Below are 19380 nucleotides of genomic sequence, written 5' to 3' on the forward strand. Positions count from 1 at the left end.
TTAAAAATTATCTCCTTCCACCAGTTGGGTTAAACTTGTCTTTTCATCCACCTATTGGATCAAAAATGCCCTTAGTGTATTAGAAATGATTCAAAAATATTCTTAGTGTATTAGAGATGGTTAAAAATTCCTTCAATCCACCTATTATGTCAAAAATTCCTAATGGTGTATGAACCCCACTGTTAGTTAAATAGTTTTTACTGACTATGACCGCTTACTGATTTTCAATTTTGTTTTGAGGGTAATTGAATGCTTTCAATGAAGACATATCAAGTGGTAACCACAAAATGGATATTGAGTTGACAAAAATGATTTAGAGCATATAGAAAAGGTTGATATAGAAGAACAAGCAGATGAGGGAGCAAATGACAAGGCAAATGAATCCATTGATGAGGAAGAATGGTCAAATGAAGAAGAGAGATCAGAAGAGTATAAAATTTACGTGGAAAACTTCTTCAAACTATAGAGTAAAAACCATAAAACAAAAGCCTCACTATAATCAACAAAAGTAACGAATTAATTTGCAAAAATGACTCCAAAGATGTTCTAAATAATGAGCAACAACAACTACAAGATAGCACCAAAAACTAGAGAAGAAAAATGTGTAAAATCACCAATTATGCAACGATTGTTCATGAGCTGAAAGCTGAAGCTACAACTTATTTGACCTATTTTCCTTTTTTGTCCGTTTAAAAAAGAATGTCTCTTTCCATTTTCAACCACATTTTTATTCCAACTTTTTATATGATATGTTTAAGATTACATGATTAAGGGTATTTTGATGCAGTTGATATATCTTTTTTTTAATACCATAAGTTTCAAATGCATTCTTTATTTTTTAAACTTTGTTTCAAATAAAAAATGATCAAACAAATCGAAACAAAAGAAACAAAGAAAGTATGTGTTTTGTAATCCTGTATTTGTTTTTTATTTGAACACCAAATCTGATTGATTGGGAATCTCAATTTCTTGCCTAAAGATCGAATGTATACTATATACTAATAATAAAAGACACTTCACCTAAATATGTTATTTTCTCTCTCTTTCTAAGAAAGAAGAAGATTTCAAATACATATCTTATGTCACTTGAATTGTGTGCCCCATCTATGCAATGATATATCTTGGATAGCTTTCTATTCATTACAATATTTACATTGTTTATTTAAATAGGTGTTGATGATATATTTTATTCATGGTTTGGTGTATGATTGAAGACAAATACAGCATCTCCATGGCCACTTAAATTTATAATCACCTTCTCACCATTCTTTAAAATATAACAAAGCTTGTCAAGAAATGCAATTGCATGAGAAGCTTCTAAACCTTGAATTATTCCTTCTAGCCTACACAGTCGTTTATATGCTGCGACACAAAAGTGAGATAAACTATATTATTATCGTATAGAAGGAAAAATTTTAAATATGTCATCGAATTTTTTTAAAAATAAGATTTTTTTATGTCATCGGTTAAATGTTTGACTCATCCATTTTCGTTTGAGAAAAAGTTCATCCATGTCATTATTTGTGAACTCCATGAAAACAGTTTCGCTTTTGAAAGAACCATTTTTACACGTGGTTCATTATTATGATTTGACCATGTTATTATTTAATCATTGTAAAAAATGCAACATGCTCATATATGCTATCGAACTTTGAGAAAAGGGTTATCCATTTCACCGTTACAAGTTTGGCTCAACTACGTCATTTCAAGTGATGTCATGTATGAGTCTTTTCTCAAATAGAAATTATATAAATGAGTTAATTTTTAACGAATTTACATAAATAAATTTTTTTCTACTAATTCAATGACATAGTTATGGATTTTTCGTTGTATATAAGTTTTAAAAAATAAAGAATATACACTTATTTTGAAGTAATTACCTTCTAGCGCTTCTTCATCTGTAACGGTAGATAACTCGATGCGTCCCATGTCTTTTAGAAAGAAGTTAAGCTCAGGGCTGACACCAGGATACTCTAATCTACTTATACAAACAATATTTTAGTTATTATACACATTTATAGTGCACAACATTTTTATATTATTAATAACATATAGTATTAAAAAAATAGTATTAAATAATATTAGTATTTACTGTGTACTTATCTTAGTCCTATTAGGATTAGTACTCCTTAATCCTAGTCGTATTAGGATTAGTACTCCTTCCTATATCTCTTATATATATCTCCCATGTATTCCCTTATTAGGTTAACACTTTAATACAATCTATATTCCTACATGGTATCAAGAGCCAGAAAACCTAGATCTTCTTTTCTCTAGGTTTTTTTTTCTCTCTTTAGGGCACCGATCGTTCTCTCTCTTCTCTTGGGCGGCGGCAGCCATGACAACCGAGGTGGATCCTCTCGATTCTCTTCCTTCTGGCGTTAAACTCCTTCTCAGGCCTCTTCATGCACTGATTCCCAAAAAATTATCAGACATAAATTATCCTACATGGAAAATCACCGTTCTTACAGCCCTTGAGGCTAATTACCTTCTCAAATACGTCGATGGACGCACAGAACCACCGCCGGCAGTCATCACCACCACGGACAAATCAGAAAAAACCAATCCATCCCATGCCGCCTGGAAAGCCGTGGATGGCCAGATCCAATCATGCTTCATTGCGGTCATCTCTCCCACAGTTCAGAAACACGTCCGATCCTACACAACTGCTTCAGCCCTGTGGACGGCCCTTGCAACACGCTATGCATCAATTTCCCACTCTCATATTTTTCAATTGCGTGATCATCTCCACACAATTACCAAAGGCACGAAAACTATAGCGGAGTATTTAGACGAGGTCTCCACCATCATCACAGCCCTCGACACCGTGAATGAAATCATTCCCAAAAAAGATCTCGTCATGTGCGTCATTTGGGGGCCCCCATCAGCTTACTCCTCCGTTAAACAGGCGGTTCGCATCAGTCCAATGCCCGTTGACCTGGCTACTCTCTCCTCGTGGCTAAAAAGTGAAGAAATCAAAGTGGATCTGGAGAGCAAACTACTTCTCCGTGAAGCCGCTGTTATGGAGCCGGCCACCGCCCTCACCGCAAGCAAGAACTATCGCGGGGGGCGTGGTGGCGGCTGGAAACTACGACAGAAACAGCGGAAGCCGCGGGCGCGACGGTCGGCAGGTCAATCGTCCGCCGTACAACGGTCAGCAGCACGGCAGCAACAACAGCCTGCACTTCTTCGGCAGCGGCGGGCAGTCATCTTCCAGCGGCGGGCAGGGCACTTACGAGCGGGATCGTCCAACGTGTCAAATCTGTCAGAAAATAGGACACACCGCTGTTCGTTGCTGGTTTCGGTTTGAGGAGAGCCGAAATAGTGATAACCGTGCCAATTATGCATCTCAAGCCGGCCCTTCCTCTGAATGGCTGTTGGATACTAAGGCCAACATGCACGTTACTTCTGATCTATCCAAGCTTAACGCTCCAAATTCATATCATGGATCCAATGGTATTACTGTTGGCAACGGTGAGTCCCTTAATATTTCTCACACTGGCACGGGTACCATTAAAACCCCCACCGCTATCTTTCACCTAGGTAACCTTACCCACGTCCCTTCTATTAAAACCAATCTCCTTTCAGTTCACCAATTCACAAAAGACAATAATTGCTCACTCTTGTTCACCTCTAATGATTTTCAGATCCTAGACAATACTACCAAGAGGGTGATTTTTCAGGGCCCCTGTGAGCATGGTCTGTATGTTGTTCCTGGCATAAGTTCGTCTGCCCACCCAGTTTCAGAATGCATTCCTGTGGCTCCGGTGGCTCTTTCGACTGATGGCCACAGTCTGTTGTGGAACAGTCATCTGGGTCACCCGTCTACTCAAATAATAAATTCTTTAATGTCTCAATTAGGTTTTTCTTCCATTCATGTAAACAATTGTGACTCCTGTTCAATCGCTAAATCTCATAAATTACCTTTTACTTTATCTGAGAAGCATACAACGACACCTTTTCAACTTATTCATTCTAACCTATGGGGTCCTACTGCTGTTCCTTCATTTACTGGTTTTCGCTATTATATTTGTTTTGTGGATGATTTTACAAAATACACTTGGTTGTACCCACTAAAACACAAATCACAGGCAAACACCACCTTTGTCACTTTTGAAAAAATGGTCAAAACACAATTCAATTCTCATGTTAAACTTTTTCGAAGTGACAATGGAAAGGAAAATGTCAATAACATCTTTGGCCAGTTTCTGCAATCCCTGCGAATTATACATCAAACCTCCTGTCCATACACTCCCGAAAAGAATGGGGTGGCTTACCGTAAGCATTGCCATCTCATTGAAACGGTGGTTACTCTTCTACATTATTCTCATCTCCCTGTCTCATTTTGGGTAGAAGCTCTAGCCACCGCAAACTACCTCATTAACAGAATGCCCAGTCACACTCTCTCCAACAAATCACCCTATAAACTCTTTTACCAAGAACTTCCCAATTATACCAACCTCCGCGTCTTTGGGTATCTTGCTTACCTCTGGCTACGCCCTCATATTACTCACAAATTACAACCCCGATCCCGTCCTTGTATTTTTTTGGGCTACCATCCTACCTCCAAGGGTTATCGCTGTCTTGACCCACAAACTCATAAAGTCTACATATCTCTTCATGTCAAATTTGTCAAAAATGAGTTTCCCTACGAGTCTATTTCCCCCTCCACAAATACATCATTCATTGGCGTCCTTCCCCTTTTTCCAACATACTCACAGGGTCCCTCACCACCTTCCCCCACACCTCCACCCACTACCCAACCACCCCTCATCAGCCCTTCTACCGTCACCCACAATACACCCGCAACCACCACTTACACTCATAACCAAACCGAACCACCCCATACCCACAACATATCTAGCCCGATCCGTTTTGGGTCCTTCCCGGCCACCCCCGAATCACCGCCGCCCGTACCACCCCCCAATACTCATCCCATGTTAACCCGTGGCAATGCCGGTATCTTTAAACCCAAAACCTTTCAGGCTACCATATTACCAAATACACCTCTTCCCGATAGTGAACCAACAACCTACTCTGTTGCCTCAAAAAATGCTTATTGGCGTCATGCTATGGATGACAAGTTTAAGGCTTTGACTGATCAGAAAACTTGGGTTCTTGTACCTAAGCCCCATGGGCGTCACCTAGTGGGCTATAAATGGGTGTACAAAATTAAACACAATGCAAATGACAGTATTTCCAGGTACAAGGCTCGTTTGGTTGCTAAAGGCTAAAATCAGGAGTAAGGGTTTGATTACTCTGAGACATTCAGTCCTTTTATTCGGCAGGAAACCATTTGCCAGGTACTGTCACTCGACGTGTGCAACAATTGGCTCATCAATCAGTTGGATGTTTCCAATGCTTTTCTTCATGACATGCTTGATGAAACTATCTACATAACGCAACAACCGGGCTATGTTGATCCCCGCTTCCCTCAACATGTTTGGAAACTCCAAAAGTCTCTGTATGGGCTCAAGCAATCCCCCCGTGCTTGGTACACACGTCAGAAAACGTTCCTCCATGGACTCGTGTTCACGTGTTGCGTACAAGACACGAGTCTGTTTACTCGACATTCAGCACACAGTACAGTCATTCTCCTTATGTATGTAGATGATATCATTATTACAGGCTCTACTGCAGCTCTCATTCAGGATGTAACTCGAGCTATGCATACTACCTTCAAAATGAAGGACCTTCGCCCGTTACATTATTTTCTGAGAATGGAGGTTTCTCGGACAGGCAGCGGCTTGTTTTTTCATCAGTCAAAATATTCTCGAGATCTGTTGCAGAATGCTGGACTGCAAAAATGCACCAGTCAACGAACACCGATGGCAGTCTCTTCGTCTACGAATGGAGCTGACACCCCCTTTGCCGATATCACCCACTTCAGCAGCCTAATTAGAGCTCTACAGTATCTGGCCATTACCCGTCCTAACATCCAGTTTACTGTCAACCGAGTTGCTCAGCGCATGAATCAACCAAGTGAACATGATTACCATTGTCTAAAACGCATTCTCATGTACATTTTGGCACTCTTGGTCGTGGTTTACTCATTCGACCCGGGGACTTGGAGCTTCGGGGTTTCTCAGATTCAGATTTGGCTAATGATAAAAATGACAAAAAATCTACATCGGGGTTTCTCATTTTTTTGGGGCCAAACCTGATCTCCTGGTGTACAAAAAAACAACCCAAGGTCTCTCGGTCCTCGACTGAAGCTGAATACAACGCCCTTGCTCTTCTTGTTGTTGAGACCATGTGGGTCACATATATTCTTCGCGAACTCCGCACCACTCACATTGTTCCTGCTCTCTATTGTGACAACAAATCAACCATCTGTGTGGCCAAGAATTCCGTCCTACACACCAGAATGAAGCATGTTGATACTGATTGTCTCTTTGTTCGCGATGAAGTTCAGGCCGGCACCATGACTGTGCAGTGTGTGCCCACTGAAGAACAAACGGCTGATATTCTCACCAAGCCTCTCCCGATCCGACAACACGATTTCCTCAGTTCCAAGCTTCCGTTCGCTTCCGCTCAGCTCAGCTTGAGGGGGGGATAATAACATATAGTATTAAATAAATAGTATTAAATAATATTAGTATTTACTGTGTACTAATCCTAGTCCTATTAGGATTAGTACTCCTTAATCCTAGTCCTATTAGGATTAGTACTCCTTCCTATATCTCCTATATATATCTCCCATGTATTCCCTTATTAGGTTAACACTTCAATACAATCAATATTCCTTCAATTATTAACAAAGGTCAACATGATTCTCGATTTTTATAACAACGATTTCAAGTGTGATAGTAATTGAATTCTAAACTTAATATTTTATGTAAAATCAATAAATTTCTAATATTAATACATAGTTTAAATAGAAATTATGGTGTTAAAAGTAAAATCTACCCAACGCTTATAAAGTGTGATACGATAAGTTGGCCTCCTCGTCCTGTAATAGATAGCTCATGGCATCATATTACAACTTGACCCCAAGCCATAGTTGCCCAATGTTGATCTGCACAAGATGAATATTTTAAATTTTTATAAATTTTCATAACAATATTATAAATGTCTAGACAAAATTTATTATATTTACGTGAATTCATAATCATTACCTGAAAAAAGACTTGTCCCACCGGCCTCAACTCCTATTATCCTAACATGTTCATCTTGTATAAATTCATGAAACAATCCCAAAGCATTAGAGCCACTCCCAACACAAGCATGCCATCCCACTTCTCCTTGGCTTGTTTCCTAGTCTCTTTTTCAATAATTGATTTAAATGCACGAACCATGGTTGGACATGGGTGAGGTCTTATGGCTGCACCTACTGACATAGCATCTTTGAAGCTTCTGACATAGCATCTTTGAAGCTTCCTTTGACTGATTTCACCTGTACATTAATTTTGTTTTTCTCATGGAAAAATCCCCAAAGGAAATAAGTATTTTTTCTGTTTCAATTTATGTGAAACTTTTTATTTTTCGAGAGCTAAACAATTTAAATTTGAATGACAATTTATGAATATAGAATCTTTAAATTTTTGCAATGACATTAACTATATTCGTAAACTAAAAAGTACTAAAGTCATAATAATTGACAATTGAAAATATTAAAAAAATGTTTAAAAAAAATCTACTATTGACAATAGACTTGTTTAAATTTCAAAATTCTAAAATTATTAAATAAATTGATATTGGAGGAGTATTATTTATCTGATTTTAAATAGTTTAAAAAGATAAATAAAAGAATTGCAGACAAGAAAAGATATAATCGTTTTTTAAATATCATTTTTTTCACTTTAGAAACAAACACAACTCGTATTCATGGAAAAGCCCAACTGAAAATTTTAAATATCATTTGTTTTCTTCGGAAATAAAAATTATATTTTCAAATTTCACTACGAAACTTGACCAAACATCTATATTTTACATTTTTTTTAAAAATTCAACTTTAAATAATTTCACTATGAAATCTGACCAAACATCCATATTTTAAATTTTAAAAACAATTCAACTCTAAATTTCACATGAAACCCCTTAATAAGATGATTAATTACTCTGTATGTCTCAGTTTATTTGAAACATTTATTTATTCCGACAATAAATCAGTTTAAATTTAATGGAGAATTTGCGCATGATTATTTTTTTGAAATAAATATTTTATATATTCATGAACTACGTGAAAAGTACTATATATATAAGTTATAACAATTGAAAATCTAAAATATTTGATGTATATATGAAAATGTTATAATAAAAAATAGACTTGTTTCTATCTCAAAATTTGAAATGTGTCACATAAATTGAAATGGGGGTGTACATGATGTCACACAACGTACTTGGCCAAGAAGTGGAAAAAGGATGTACCTTTGCACCAAGATGCTTCATCAAGAGTACGTTTGAAGGTTGTCTCTCCATATCTAAGCTTCCCATCAATATTGTGCACTCCAATGAGACTTTAGCACATGCAGCCGCCGTGGCGACACCGTGCTGCCCAGCACCGGTGGGCACCACGACATTTTTGAAGTTGATGCGTTTGGCCAACATCGCTTGTGCAATAGCGTTGTTGATCTTGTGTGCGCCACCATGGTTGAGATCTTCCCTTTTAAGATATATATCTGACCCTATCCCCTTATTAATTCTCTTGTAATAATCTGTGAGTTTTTGGGCAAAGTGTAAAGGTATTTCAAGACCTACATAGTCTCTTAATACTACTTCAAGCTCCATCAATATTCAAAATTCAAATAATTAAGTCTAATCATCACTTCATACATAATACATAACCGTGTCTTTTACTCATTATTACGTCCTCTACTTTTAGATGTACAAACAAACACTTAAAGTATAATAGCATTGACCAAAATAAACACACAATTTATATGAAAAATCACATGAAAGGTACAAATACTCTTAGTGAGATCATATATAGTGGTACAAATTGAAGGAACTATATATAATTATGTACATATATGTGATTTGTTTAGTATAGTTATGTACATATATGTGATTTGTTTAGTATAGTTCAAAGTTTGTATACAATAGATTAATGACACAACTTCACAAATGATTTTTATTAAGGGTCAGAATTTTGCTAGAAAATCTAAAAAGTGTAGAATATCTTTTTTTATTTTAAAATAAATTGGTCTTTTCTATTTTTTTAGTTAAAAGGTAATAAAGTTAATTGGGTAAAAATGTTCAAAAAGGAAAAAAGTAAGATAACTGTCACGACCCAAAACGAGCCGCGAGTGGCACCCACACTTATCCTATTATGTGAGCAAACCAACCAATCTAAACCCCAACATTTCAACCATAATTAACATAACATAATGCGGATGACTTAAACTCATTAATGAAAATCAAAACTTATTATTCCCAAAATCTGGAAGTCATCATCACAAGAACATCTATCCTCAAATTACTAAATATAAGAATGTCTAGAAAACTAAAACAAATACAAGAGATAGTCCATGTCCGAACATCAAGGACATCAAGACATGAATGAGAGAGAATCCAGTCCGAGCTAGGAACAATAGCTCACCCTAATATCTGACGCGGTGAAGACTGGCTAGAGTTGCTGTTGAGTTGAAGACGACGGCACATTTGTTGCATTCCATAAATAACAAGAGAAAAACATACAAGGAGAGTTCAGTACAAAACACAGGTACTGAGCAGATTTCATCGGCCAACTCAAAATAGAAAATAGTATATATAATATAATATCATAAAATCAACTATAATACTCAATATGCGGCATTTACAATTACCATAACCCTTGGTCGCAACACCAAGTACATCAATGAGGACTCACGCCTCCCCATCATACTCATTTGGGAATTAGGTTCATTAAATTGAGTATATTAACATATTTCAAGATTCATTCTCTTTACTAATCCTGGTGTCGGAACGTGACACCCAATCCATATTCTATCCTGGTGTCGGAACATGACACTCCGATCCTCATATACTATCCTGATACCAGAACGTGGCACCCGATCCATATTCTATCCTGGTGTCAGAACGTGACACTCCGATCCTCATGTACTATCCTGGTACCGGAACGTGGCACCTGATCCATATTCTATCCTGGTGTCGGAACGTGACATTCTGATCCTTATATACTATCCTGGTACCGGAACGTGGCACCCGATCCATATTCTATCCTGGTGTCGGAACGTGACACTCCGATCCTCATATACTATCCTGGTACTGGAACGTGGCACCCGATCCCCTAATATCACTACTTTCGTTCATCATGCCTCCTTTTATACCAAGGCATCATCATTAACAAAGTAGATTAGGGCTTTTCAAGATTTAGGATTCAATAGCTTCATCATGCTTATTTTATCACAATTACATAATCACATTCATGCAAGCATACAATTAAGTATATAGAAGGGTTTACAACACTATCCAATACATATCATTCGCTATTAAGAGTTTACTACGAATAGCATAAAAACTATAACCTACCTCCACCGAAGATTCGTGATCAAGCAAGCAATTTCCCCAAAGCTTTGTTATCCTCTTTGTTCCTCTCTCTCTTGATCGATTCTCCCTCTCTTGTTCTTTCTATTTTTCTTATTCAAACCCTCTTTCTTTTACCCTAATTAACATATAATTAAGTACAAAAAATGACAAAATAACCCACTAATTAATTTAAGGTTATCTCCTTTAACCCTCAAGAAATTGGATTATTAATAGTCGACCACTAACTTTATTATTATAAGCAGGAATAGTCAAAAACGCCCCTTAAAACATTTAAAGAAATCCGACTCAGCCTGGGATTACGCAGTCCTTGAAGGTCCATCGTGCTTGCGATGGTCCATCCTACCGAGTCGTCACAGAGTTCAGAGACTGAAATTTACTGAAGGATCTGTGACGTCCCGTCACGCCTATGACGGTTCGTCCTGCCATTTCGTCACGAAGTTCAGAGAGTTGATTTCAGTACCCAAATTTCAGAATTCTAGGAGTTTTGAAACGAGACACCCTCGACGGTCCGTCGTGCCCATGACGGTCCGTCGTGGGATCCGTTGTCTCAGCCAGTTTTTCCAGAAAAAAATCTGCTGCTCAAAATGACTAAACAGGTCGTTACGATAGATACCAATTTACCCATCGTTCGTCCCCGAACGATCACAAGAAGAAAAACAAGGGTGAAAAGGAGTACCTGAATCTGTAAACAGGTGTGTGTATCTTTCTCGCATATCAGCCTCCTTCTCCCACGTGGACTCTTCAACTGGTCGATTCTTCCATTGAACTTTGATAGATGAAATCTCCCTTGATCTCAACTTGCGAATTTCTCTATCTAGAATGGCAACAGGCTCCTCCTCATAAGTCAAATTCTCATCAAGAAGAACTGAATCCCAACGAATAATGTAGTTTTCATCCCCATGGTATCTCTTCAACATAGACACATGAAATACCGGATGCACTCCTGACAGTGCTGGGGCCAGGCTAATTCATAAGCCACCTCCCCTACTCGCTTAAGTACTTCAAATGGTCCAATATACCTTAGGCTTAGCTTCCCTCTTTTTCCAAACCGCATCACCCCTTTCATGGGTGAAACCTTGAGCAAGACTTGCTCAACCTCCATGAACTCCAAGTCTCTAACCTTTCGATCTGCATATTCCTTTTGCCTGCTTTGAGCCGCTAAAAGCTTTTCTTGAATAGATTTCACCTTCTCTAATGAATCCCTCAAAAGATCAGTACCCCAAGGTCTAACCTCAAATGCATCAGACCAACTAATGGGAGACCTACATCTTCTCCCATACAATGCCTCGAATGGAGCCATATCAATAATTGAGTGATAGCTATTGTTGTATGAGAACTCTGCTAAGGGTAAGAAGTTGTCCCAATGACCTCCAAATTCTATCACACATGCACGAAGCATATCCTCCAACACTAGAATTGTTCGCTCAGACTTACCATCGGCCTGAGGGTGAAATGCAGTACTAAGGTCCAACCTAGTACCTAATTCGGCGTGCAATGTTCTCCAAAACTTAGAAGTAAACTGCGTACCTCTATCGATATGATGGAGAGTGGAACTCCATGCACTCGAACAATTTCTGAGATATAGAGTTTGGCTAACTTCTCTGCATTGTAAGTCACCTTGACCGAAATGAAATGAGAAGACTTAGTTAACCTATCGACAATCACCCAAATGGAGTCATACTTACCCATTGTCTTTGGAAGACCAACCACGAAGTCCATTGCAATTCTCTCCTACTTCCATTCAGGAATGGGCATTCTTTGAAGTGTTCCTCCGGGCCTCTGGTGTTCATACTTTACTTGCTGACAATTTGGACATTTGGCAACAAAATCAACAATGTCGCGCTTCATTCTACTCCAGCAAAAGTGTTGCTTTAGGTCACGGTACATCTTGGTTGCACTAGGATGTATACAATATCTGGAACTATGAGCCTTTGTAAGAATGGTGTGGATCAAATCATTAACACGGGGCACACATACCCTTCCCTTAATCCTTAAAACACCTTTCTCATCCATTATTGCTTCTTTAGACTCTCCTCGCAACACTTTATCTCTGATCCGGATTAATTTCTCATCATTAAACTGTTTTCCCTTAATCTTGTCAAGAAAAGAAGATCTTGCCTCCATAAAAGCCAACAATCCTCCCTTCTTATTTACTTCTAACCTCATAATGTCGTTAGCTAGAGTCTGGACCTCTCTAGCCAATGGGCGTCTAGAAGCTTGTAAGTGGGCTAAACTACCCATGCTCTCTGCTTTTCTACTTAAGGCGTCTGCCACAACATTAGACTTTCCTGGGTGATACAAGATGGTAACATCATAATTCTTCAGTAGTTCCATCCACCTCCTCTCTCTCAAATTAAAATCCCTCTGAGTAAAGACATACTGTAGGCTACGATGATCCGTATAGACTTCACACTTGATTCCATATAGATAATGTCTCCATTGCTTTATTGCAAACAGTACCGCAGCCAACTCCAAATCATAGGTCGGATAATCACGTTCGTGCACCTTTAATTGCCTCGAAGCATAAGCAATTACATTCTTCTCTTGCATTAGTACTGCACCCAAACCCGAATAGGATGCATCACAATAGACAATGAAATTCTTACCTTCAACTGGCAAGGTATGGATTGGTGCGGTAGTCAACAAGGTCTTGAGCTTCTGAAAGATTTCTTCACATTCATCTGACCATACAAATGGAACATTCTGCTTAGTCAAGTTCGTCAATTGGGAAGCAATAGAAGAGAATCCCTTGACAAATCGACGGTAATAGCTAGCTAAACCAACAAAGCTCCTTATTTCTGACACATTAGTAGGTCTTACCCAATTCTTCACAGTCTCAATCTTAGAAGGATCCACCATCACCATATCCTTAGAAATCACATGCCCCAAGAAGGACACTGCATCTAGACAAAACCCACACTTGGAGAATTTGGCATAAAACTTTTTATCCCTCAACATTTCTAATACAATTCTCAAGTGCTCCTCATGTTCCTTCTTGCTCTTTGAGTATACCAATATATTATCAATAAATACGATCACAAAGAGATCAAGATATGGCTTAAAAATCCCATTCGTCAAGCTCATGAAAGCAGCAGGGGCATTCGTAAGCCCAAAAGACATTACTAAGAACTCCTAATGCCTATACCTGGTCCGAAAAGCAATCTTAGGCACATTTGCTGCCCGTATTTTGAATTGATGACAACCAGATCTCAAGTCGATTTTTGAGAAGGTACTAGCACCTTGTAACTGATCGAACAAATCATCAATGCGAGGAAGAGGATACTTGTTCTTAATCGTTACCGTATTTAGTTGTCTGTAGTCTATGCACATTTGAAAGCTTCCATCCTTCTTCTTCACAAACAAGACAGGAGCACCCCAAGGAGATGCACTTGGTCTAATGAAGCCTTTGCTACACAACTCTTGAAGTTAGGCCTTTAACTCTCTTAACTCCGCTAGAGCCATTCTATAAGGAGGTATAGAAATGGGGCGAATACCCAGTTCAAGATCAATGCAGAAGTCAATATCCCTATCTGGTGGCATACCAAGAAGATCTACAGGGAACACATCCAGAAACTCACGGACTACCGAAACTGACTCAATTGAAGGTACTTGGGTAGTGTCATCCCTGAGGTGTGCCAAGAAAGCTAAACACCCTTTACTAACCATTCTCTTAGCACAAAGAAATGAGATGATACGAACCGGATTGGAAGTGTAGTCACCCTCCCACACTAACGGATCTGTCCCAGGCTTGGCTAACGTCACAGTTTTAGCATTACAATCCAAGATTGCAAAATTTGGGGAAAGCCAAGTCATACCCAGAATTACATCAAAGTCAACCATTTCTAAGATAACCAAGTCTACTTAAGTATTGCTCTCCATAAAAGTCACAGGACAAGACCTATACACCTTCTCAACTATCACAGACTCACCCACCGGAGTAGAAACACGAATAGGCATGTCAAGCAATTCACAATTTAATTTAAGACCAGTAGCAAATGAGGAAGATACATATGAAAATATGGATCCAGGGTCAAATAATACAAAAGCCATGCAATCACAAACCAAAAGATTACCTGTGATGAAGGCATCAGATGTCTCCACTTCAGATCTTCTAGAGAAGGCATAACAATGGGCCCTATCACCTGTTTGCCCGTTGCCTCCACCAGGTTGCACTGCAGTAGTTCCCATTTGTCCGTCACCTCGGCCGTTTTGGTGACCACCATTACCTCGTCCACCACGCTCTCCAGAATGACGGCCTCTTCCATGACGACCTCTACCTCTGACTATTTGAGGTCTGTAACTCTGTTTTGGACAATACCTCTTAATGTGTCCAGTCTCCCCACATCTATAACACTCTCTTGATTCAAGCATAGGTCTCTGTGAGAATGACGAAGTCTGGGGATAACCTCCAAACTCAGAGAAGTGTTGACCAGTCTGTGGTGGACCCCCAACTACAATTTGTAGTGAAGACTGAATTGGTCGGACTGAGTAACCTCCTGAACCCTATCCTCTAGAGTAAGAACCATTAAACTCACCTCCCTTTCGTAACCTTTTTGGTGTCGATGCCATGGTGAAGTCATCTGGCTTCACTCCTTTCACCTCTATCACAAAGTCTACCACTTCATGAAAGGATTTTACCGTAGCCGCTACCTGTAAGGCCAAAATCCGCAATTCTGACCTCAACCACTTCACAAAACGGCGAATCCGCTCTTTTGGACTGAAACAAAGTTGGGTAGCATATCGGGATAATGCACGAAACTTAGCCTCATATGCAGTAACCGACATCCTACCTTGCTCTAGGCTCAAGAACTCATCTCTTTTCCTATCCCTCAAGGTCCGGGGAATATACTTCTCCATAAACAAGCTAGAGAATGATGCCCAAGTCATAGGTGGTGCCTCTGTTGGTTGACACTCAACATGTGACCGCCACCACATTTTGGCGTTCCCTTGAAACTGATAAGTCGCAAACTCAACACCAAACCGTTCTACTATACCCATCTTGTGTAGTACCTCATGACAATCAACCAGAAAATCATAGGCATCCTCAGATTCAGCACCCTTGAAGGCTAGAGGTTTCAATTTCAAGAACTTACTGAAAAGTTCATTCTCATCATTTGTCATTATAGGCCCTGTAGTAAGACGAGGAAACGTGCCTATTTCCAATGGAACATCCATGTGGGGAGCCGCAGCAGTTGCCTGTTGTACTTCCGGAACCTGAGGTGCTAGTGCAGAAAACACTGGAGGTGTTTGACCTTGATCAAATAACCCACTAAGATAAGCAAGAACCTGATTTATCATCTCTGGGGTAGGTTGGGGTGGTAGTTTCTCGTTCTGCACTTGCTCAGTTTCCCCTTCCTCACCCTCTCTTACTACTTCTTCAGTCGGTGGAGGAGTCACCGCCCTAGTACTAGATGGGACATGCGCTTGTCCTCTTCCCCTAGAGGACGTTCTCTCACGACCTCTACCACGGCCTCTTGCCGCTACTCTTCCTCGAGCTACAGCCCCAGTGGCTGGCTCAGACGATTCTTGTCTAGCCGGTGTTGATGTTGGCGCAGTCGTTGCTCTAGTTCTAACTATCTGCGAAATAGAGTGAAGATGGTCAGATACCAATATGTATCACCTAGATACCAATTGGATCCAAGTAATAGCACGAAAGAAAGAAAGAATGGAATTTTCCTAAAGTCTGATAATCTCTCAAAGAAAAGTAAAGGCGTCCCCCTACCGTTCCTTAAGACTCTATTAGAATCGTTCTTGTATGATGAGACCAACGAACCTAATGCTCTGATACCAAGTTTGTCACAACCCAAAATGAGCCGCGAGTGGCACCCACACTTATCCTACTATGTGAGCGAACCAACCAATTTAAACCCCAACATTTCAACCATAATTAACATAATATAATGCGGAAGACTTAAACTCAATAATGAAAATCAAAACTTATTATTCCCAAAATCTGGAAGTCATCATCACAAGAACATCTATCCTCAAATTACTAAATCTTGGAATGTATAGGAAACTAAGACAAATACAAGAGATAGTCCATGCCCGAACTTCAAGGACATCAAGACATGAATGAGAGAGAATCCAGTCCGAGCTAGGAACAATAGCTCACCCTGAAATCTGACGTGGTGAAGACTGGCTAGAGTTGCTGTTGAGTTGAAGACGACGGCACGTTTGCTGCACTCCACAAATAACAAGAGAAAAACATACAAGTAGGGGTCAGTACAAAACACAGGTACTGAGTAGATATCATCGACCAACTCAAAATAGAAAACAGTATATATCAGATAATATCATAAAATAAACTACAATACTCAACATGCGGCATTTTCAATTACCATAACCCTTGGTCGCAACACCAAGTACATCAATGAGGACTCACGCCTCCCCATCATACTCATTTGGGAATTAGGTTCATTAAATTGAGTATATTAACATATTTCAAGATTCATTCTCTTTACTAATCCTGGTGTCGGAACGTGACACCAAATACATATTCTATCCTGGTGTCGGAACGTGACACTTCGATCCTCATATACTATCCTGGTACCGAAACGTGGCACCCGATCCATATTCTATCCTGGTGCCGGAACATGACACTCCGATCCTCATATACTATCTTGGTACCGGAACGTGGCACCCGATTCATATTCTATCCTGGTGTCGGAACGTGACACTCCGATCCTTATATACTATCCTGGTACCGAAACGTGGCACCCGATCCATATTCTATCCTGGTGTCGGAACGTGACACTCCGATCCTCATATACTATCCTGGTACAAGAACGTGGCACCCGATCCCCTAATCTCACTACTTTCGTTCATCAAGCCTCCTTTTATACCAAGGCATCATCATTAACGAAGTAAATTAGGGCTTTTAAAGATTTAGGATTCAATAGCTTCATTATGCTTATTTTATCACAATTATATAATCACATTCATGCAAGCATACAATTAAGCATATGGAAGGGTTTACAACACTACCCAACACATATCATTCGCTATTAATAGTTTACTACGAATAGCATAAAAACCATAACATACCTCCACCGAAGATTCGTGATCAAGCAAGCAATTTCCCCAAAGCTTTGTTATCCTCTTCGTTCCTCTCTCTCTTGATTGATTCTCCCTCTCTTGTTCTTTCTATTTTTCTTATTCAAACCCTCTTTCTTTTACCCTAATTAACATATAATTAAGTATAAAAGATGAAAAAATAACTCACTAATTAATTTAAGGTTATCTCCTTTAATCCTCAAGAAATTGAATTATTAATATTCGACCACTAACTTTATAATTATAAGAAGGAATAGTCCAAAACGCCCCTTAAAACATTTAAAGAAATCCGACTCAGCCAGGGATTACGCAGTCTATGACGGGCCGTCGTGCCTGCGACGGTCCGTCCTGCTGAGTCGTCATAGAGTTCAGAGACTGAAATTTACTGAAGGATGTGTGACGGCTCGTCACGCCTGTGACGGTCCGTCCTTCCATTCCGTCACGAAGTTCAGAGAGTCGATTTCAGTACCTAAATTTCAGAATTCTAAGTGTTTTGGAACAAGACCCCCTCGACGGTCTGTCGTGTCCATGACGGTCCATCGTGGGATCCGTCGTCTCAGCCAGTTTTTCCATAAATAAAATTTGCTGCTCAAAACGACTAGACAGGTCGTTACAATAATGTAGGTAAAACACTGGCAAAATTTTCTGGCCAAAAGGATTTTTGCTTTTATTCAATCACAAATTTTAAAAGAAGAATCTTTTTGGCCACAAAAGTAGGCCAGAATTTGGCAAATGAGATTTTTCTATGTAATTTTACTTTTTTAAAAAAAATATGTTTATCCTTTAATCTATAATATTTTTTACTAAAAATTTAGAAAAATCAATTTATTTTAAAATAATTTTTTTTATATTTTTAAAATTTTATAGCTAAATTCTTGCCAAATTTTCTGGTCATTTAGAACTTCTCAATTTTAAAATTGTTTTGTGCGTGGAATTGAACATCATTACAAAAAACATATACAAGTCTAGGGTTTTTTGACCAACCTGAAATTGAGGGTCATGCAAAGCAGAGTTGAATTCATAATGAAGATTTGTTAAAGAAGATATTAATGTCTCAGGAACAAAATTTCCTACATAAATTCCAAATTTTTCCTTGCTTTATAATTGTCTCTCTTTTTCATGGAAAATTAACTTCCATCATAATTGTGGAACTTGAGTTGGGCCAATAGAAATAACATTAGCTCCTTTTTTATAACTATAAAATGGGAAACCTTGCAACTTTCTGCCAAATATTTTGCCTTGTCCAAAATTAGTTTCAACAATAAATGCCATAATTATACTAATAATAGCAAGGAGTACAATTATATCGAAAATAGTTTATAGAGATGAAAATTGGGACAAAAAATGATTGTAAATGTAGAGGAATCTCATTAAATTTGACATCCGCTACCTACTTCTATAGCCTCATTTGTTAATACATCTAATCAAGAATGGAGGTATATTAAACCACATATACTTAAGAGGATGTCTACTTTATTTTCCTTTAACGGAAAATTATATTGTATAGTTAAATAAAAATAATTTTTCTGAATGTATACATATTGTTGAAATCTCTTGAATTCTTTCTAAATTAATTCTTAATATTTTGGCATCCTTTTTGATAATTATGATTTTGCTGTCGAGCGAAGATATCTTATCTATCCAACTATTAGGGGTGTATATGACCGAGTTGGTTCGGATTTTCTAAATATTAAATCAATTTGTTCGTGTAAAATTTTTGAATTTATAAATCAACCAAACTAATAAAATTCAGATTTTTTCGAGTTTTTAAACCTCGGGTTGATTCGGATATTTTAAATACAAAACCAAACCATTGTGTCGAATTTTTATATTTAT

The 19380-nt window shown here is 38.6% G+C and overlaps 1 protein-coding gene and 1 pseudogene across 1 annotated transcript; both read right to left on the reverse strand.

The window, feature by feature from the left end:
* Window positions 1-1186: 1186 nt before the first annotated feature.
* Window positions 1187-2619, reverse strand: LOC138338692 (tryptophan synthase beta chain 2, chloroplastic-like). The gene is made up of 3 exons (XM_069289772.1): window positions 2489-2619; window positions 1881-1978; window positions 1187-1362 (listed from the first exon to the last, which is right to left on the reverse strand). The coding sequence occupies exons 1-3, from the start codon at window positions 2617-2619 to the stop codon at window positions 1187-1189; spliced, it is 405 nt and encodes a 134-aa protein (XP_069145873.1).
* A 4355-nt stretch (window positions 2620-6974) lies between these two features.
* On the reverse strand, window positions 6975-8795 carry LOC101250257 (tryptophan synthase beta chain 1-like; annotated as a pseudogene).
* Window positions 8796-19380: the final 10585 nt, after the last annotated feature.

The sequence above is a fragment of the Solanum lycopersicum genome, chromosome 10 (genome assembly GCF_036512215.1).
Source record: "Solanum lycopersicum chromosome 10, SLM_r2.1".
Taxonomy (NCBI): Eukaryota; Viridiplantae; Streptophyta; class Magnoliopsida; order Solanales; family Solanaceae; genus Solanum; species Solanum lycopersicum.

Bases quoted from the DNA above. Each gene is read 5' to 3' on its own strand.
- LOC138338692 (XM_069289772.1), bottom strand. From the start codon at position 2,619: ATGAAGCATGATTGGATCTGGCCATCCACGGCTTTCCAGGCGGCATGG. The intron at 1,979-2,488 runs GTAATTAGCCTC...TTGTATAAGTAG, and splicing joins CCATCGACGTATTTGAGAAG to ATTAGAGTATCCTGGTGTCA. The intron at 1,363-1,880 runs GTAATTACTTCA...TTTGTGTCGCAG, and splicing joins AGATGAAGAAGCGCTAGAAG to CATATAAACGACTGTGTAGG.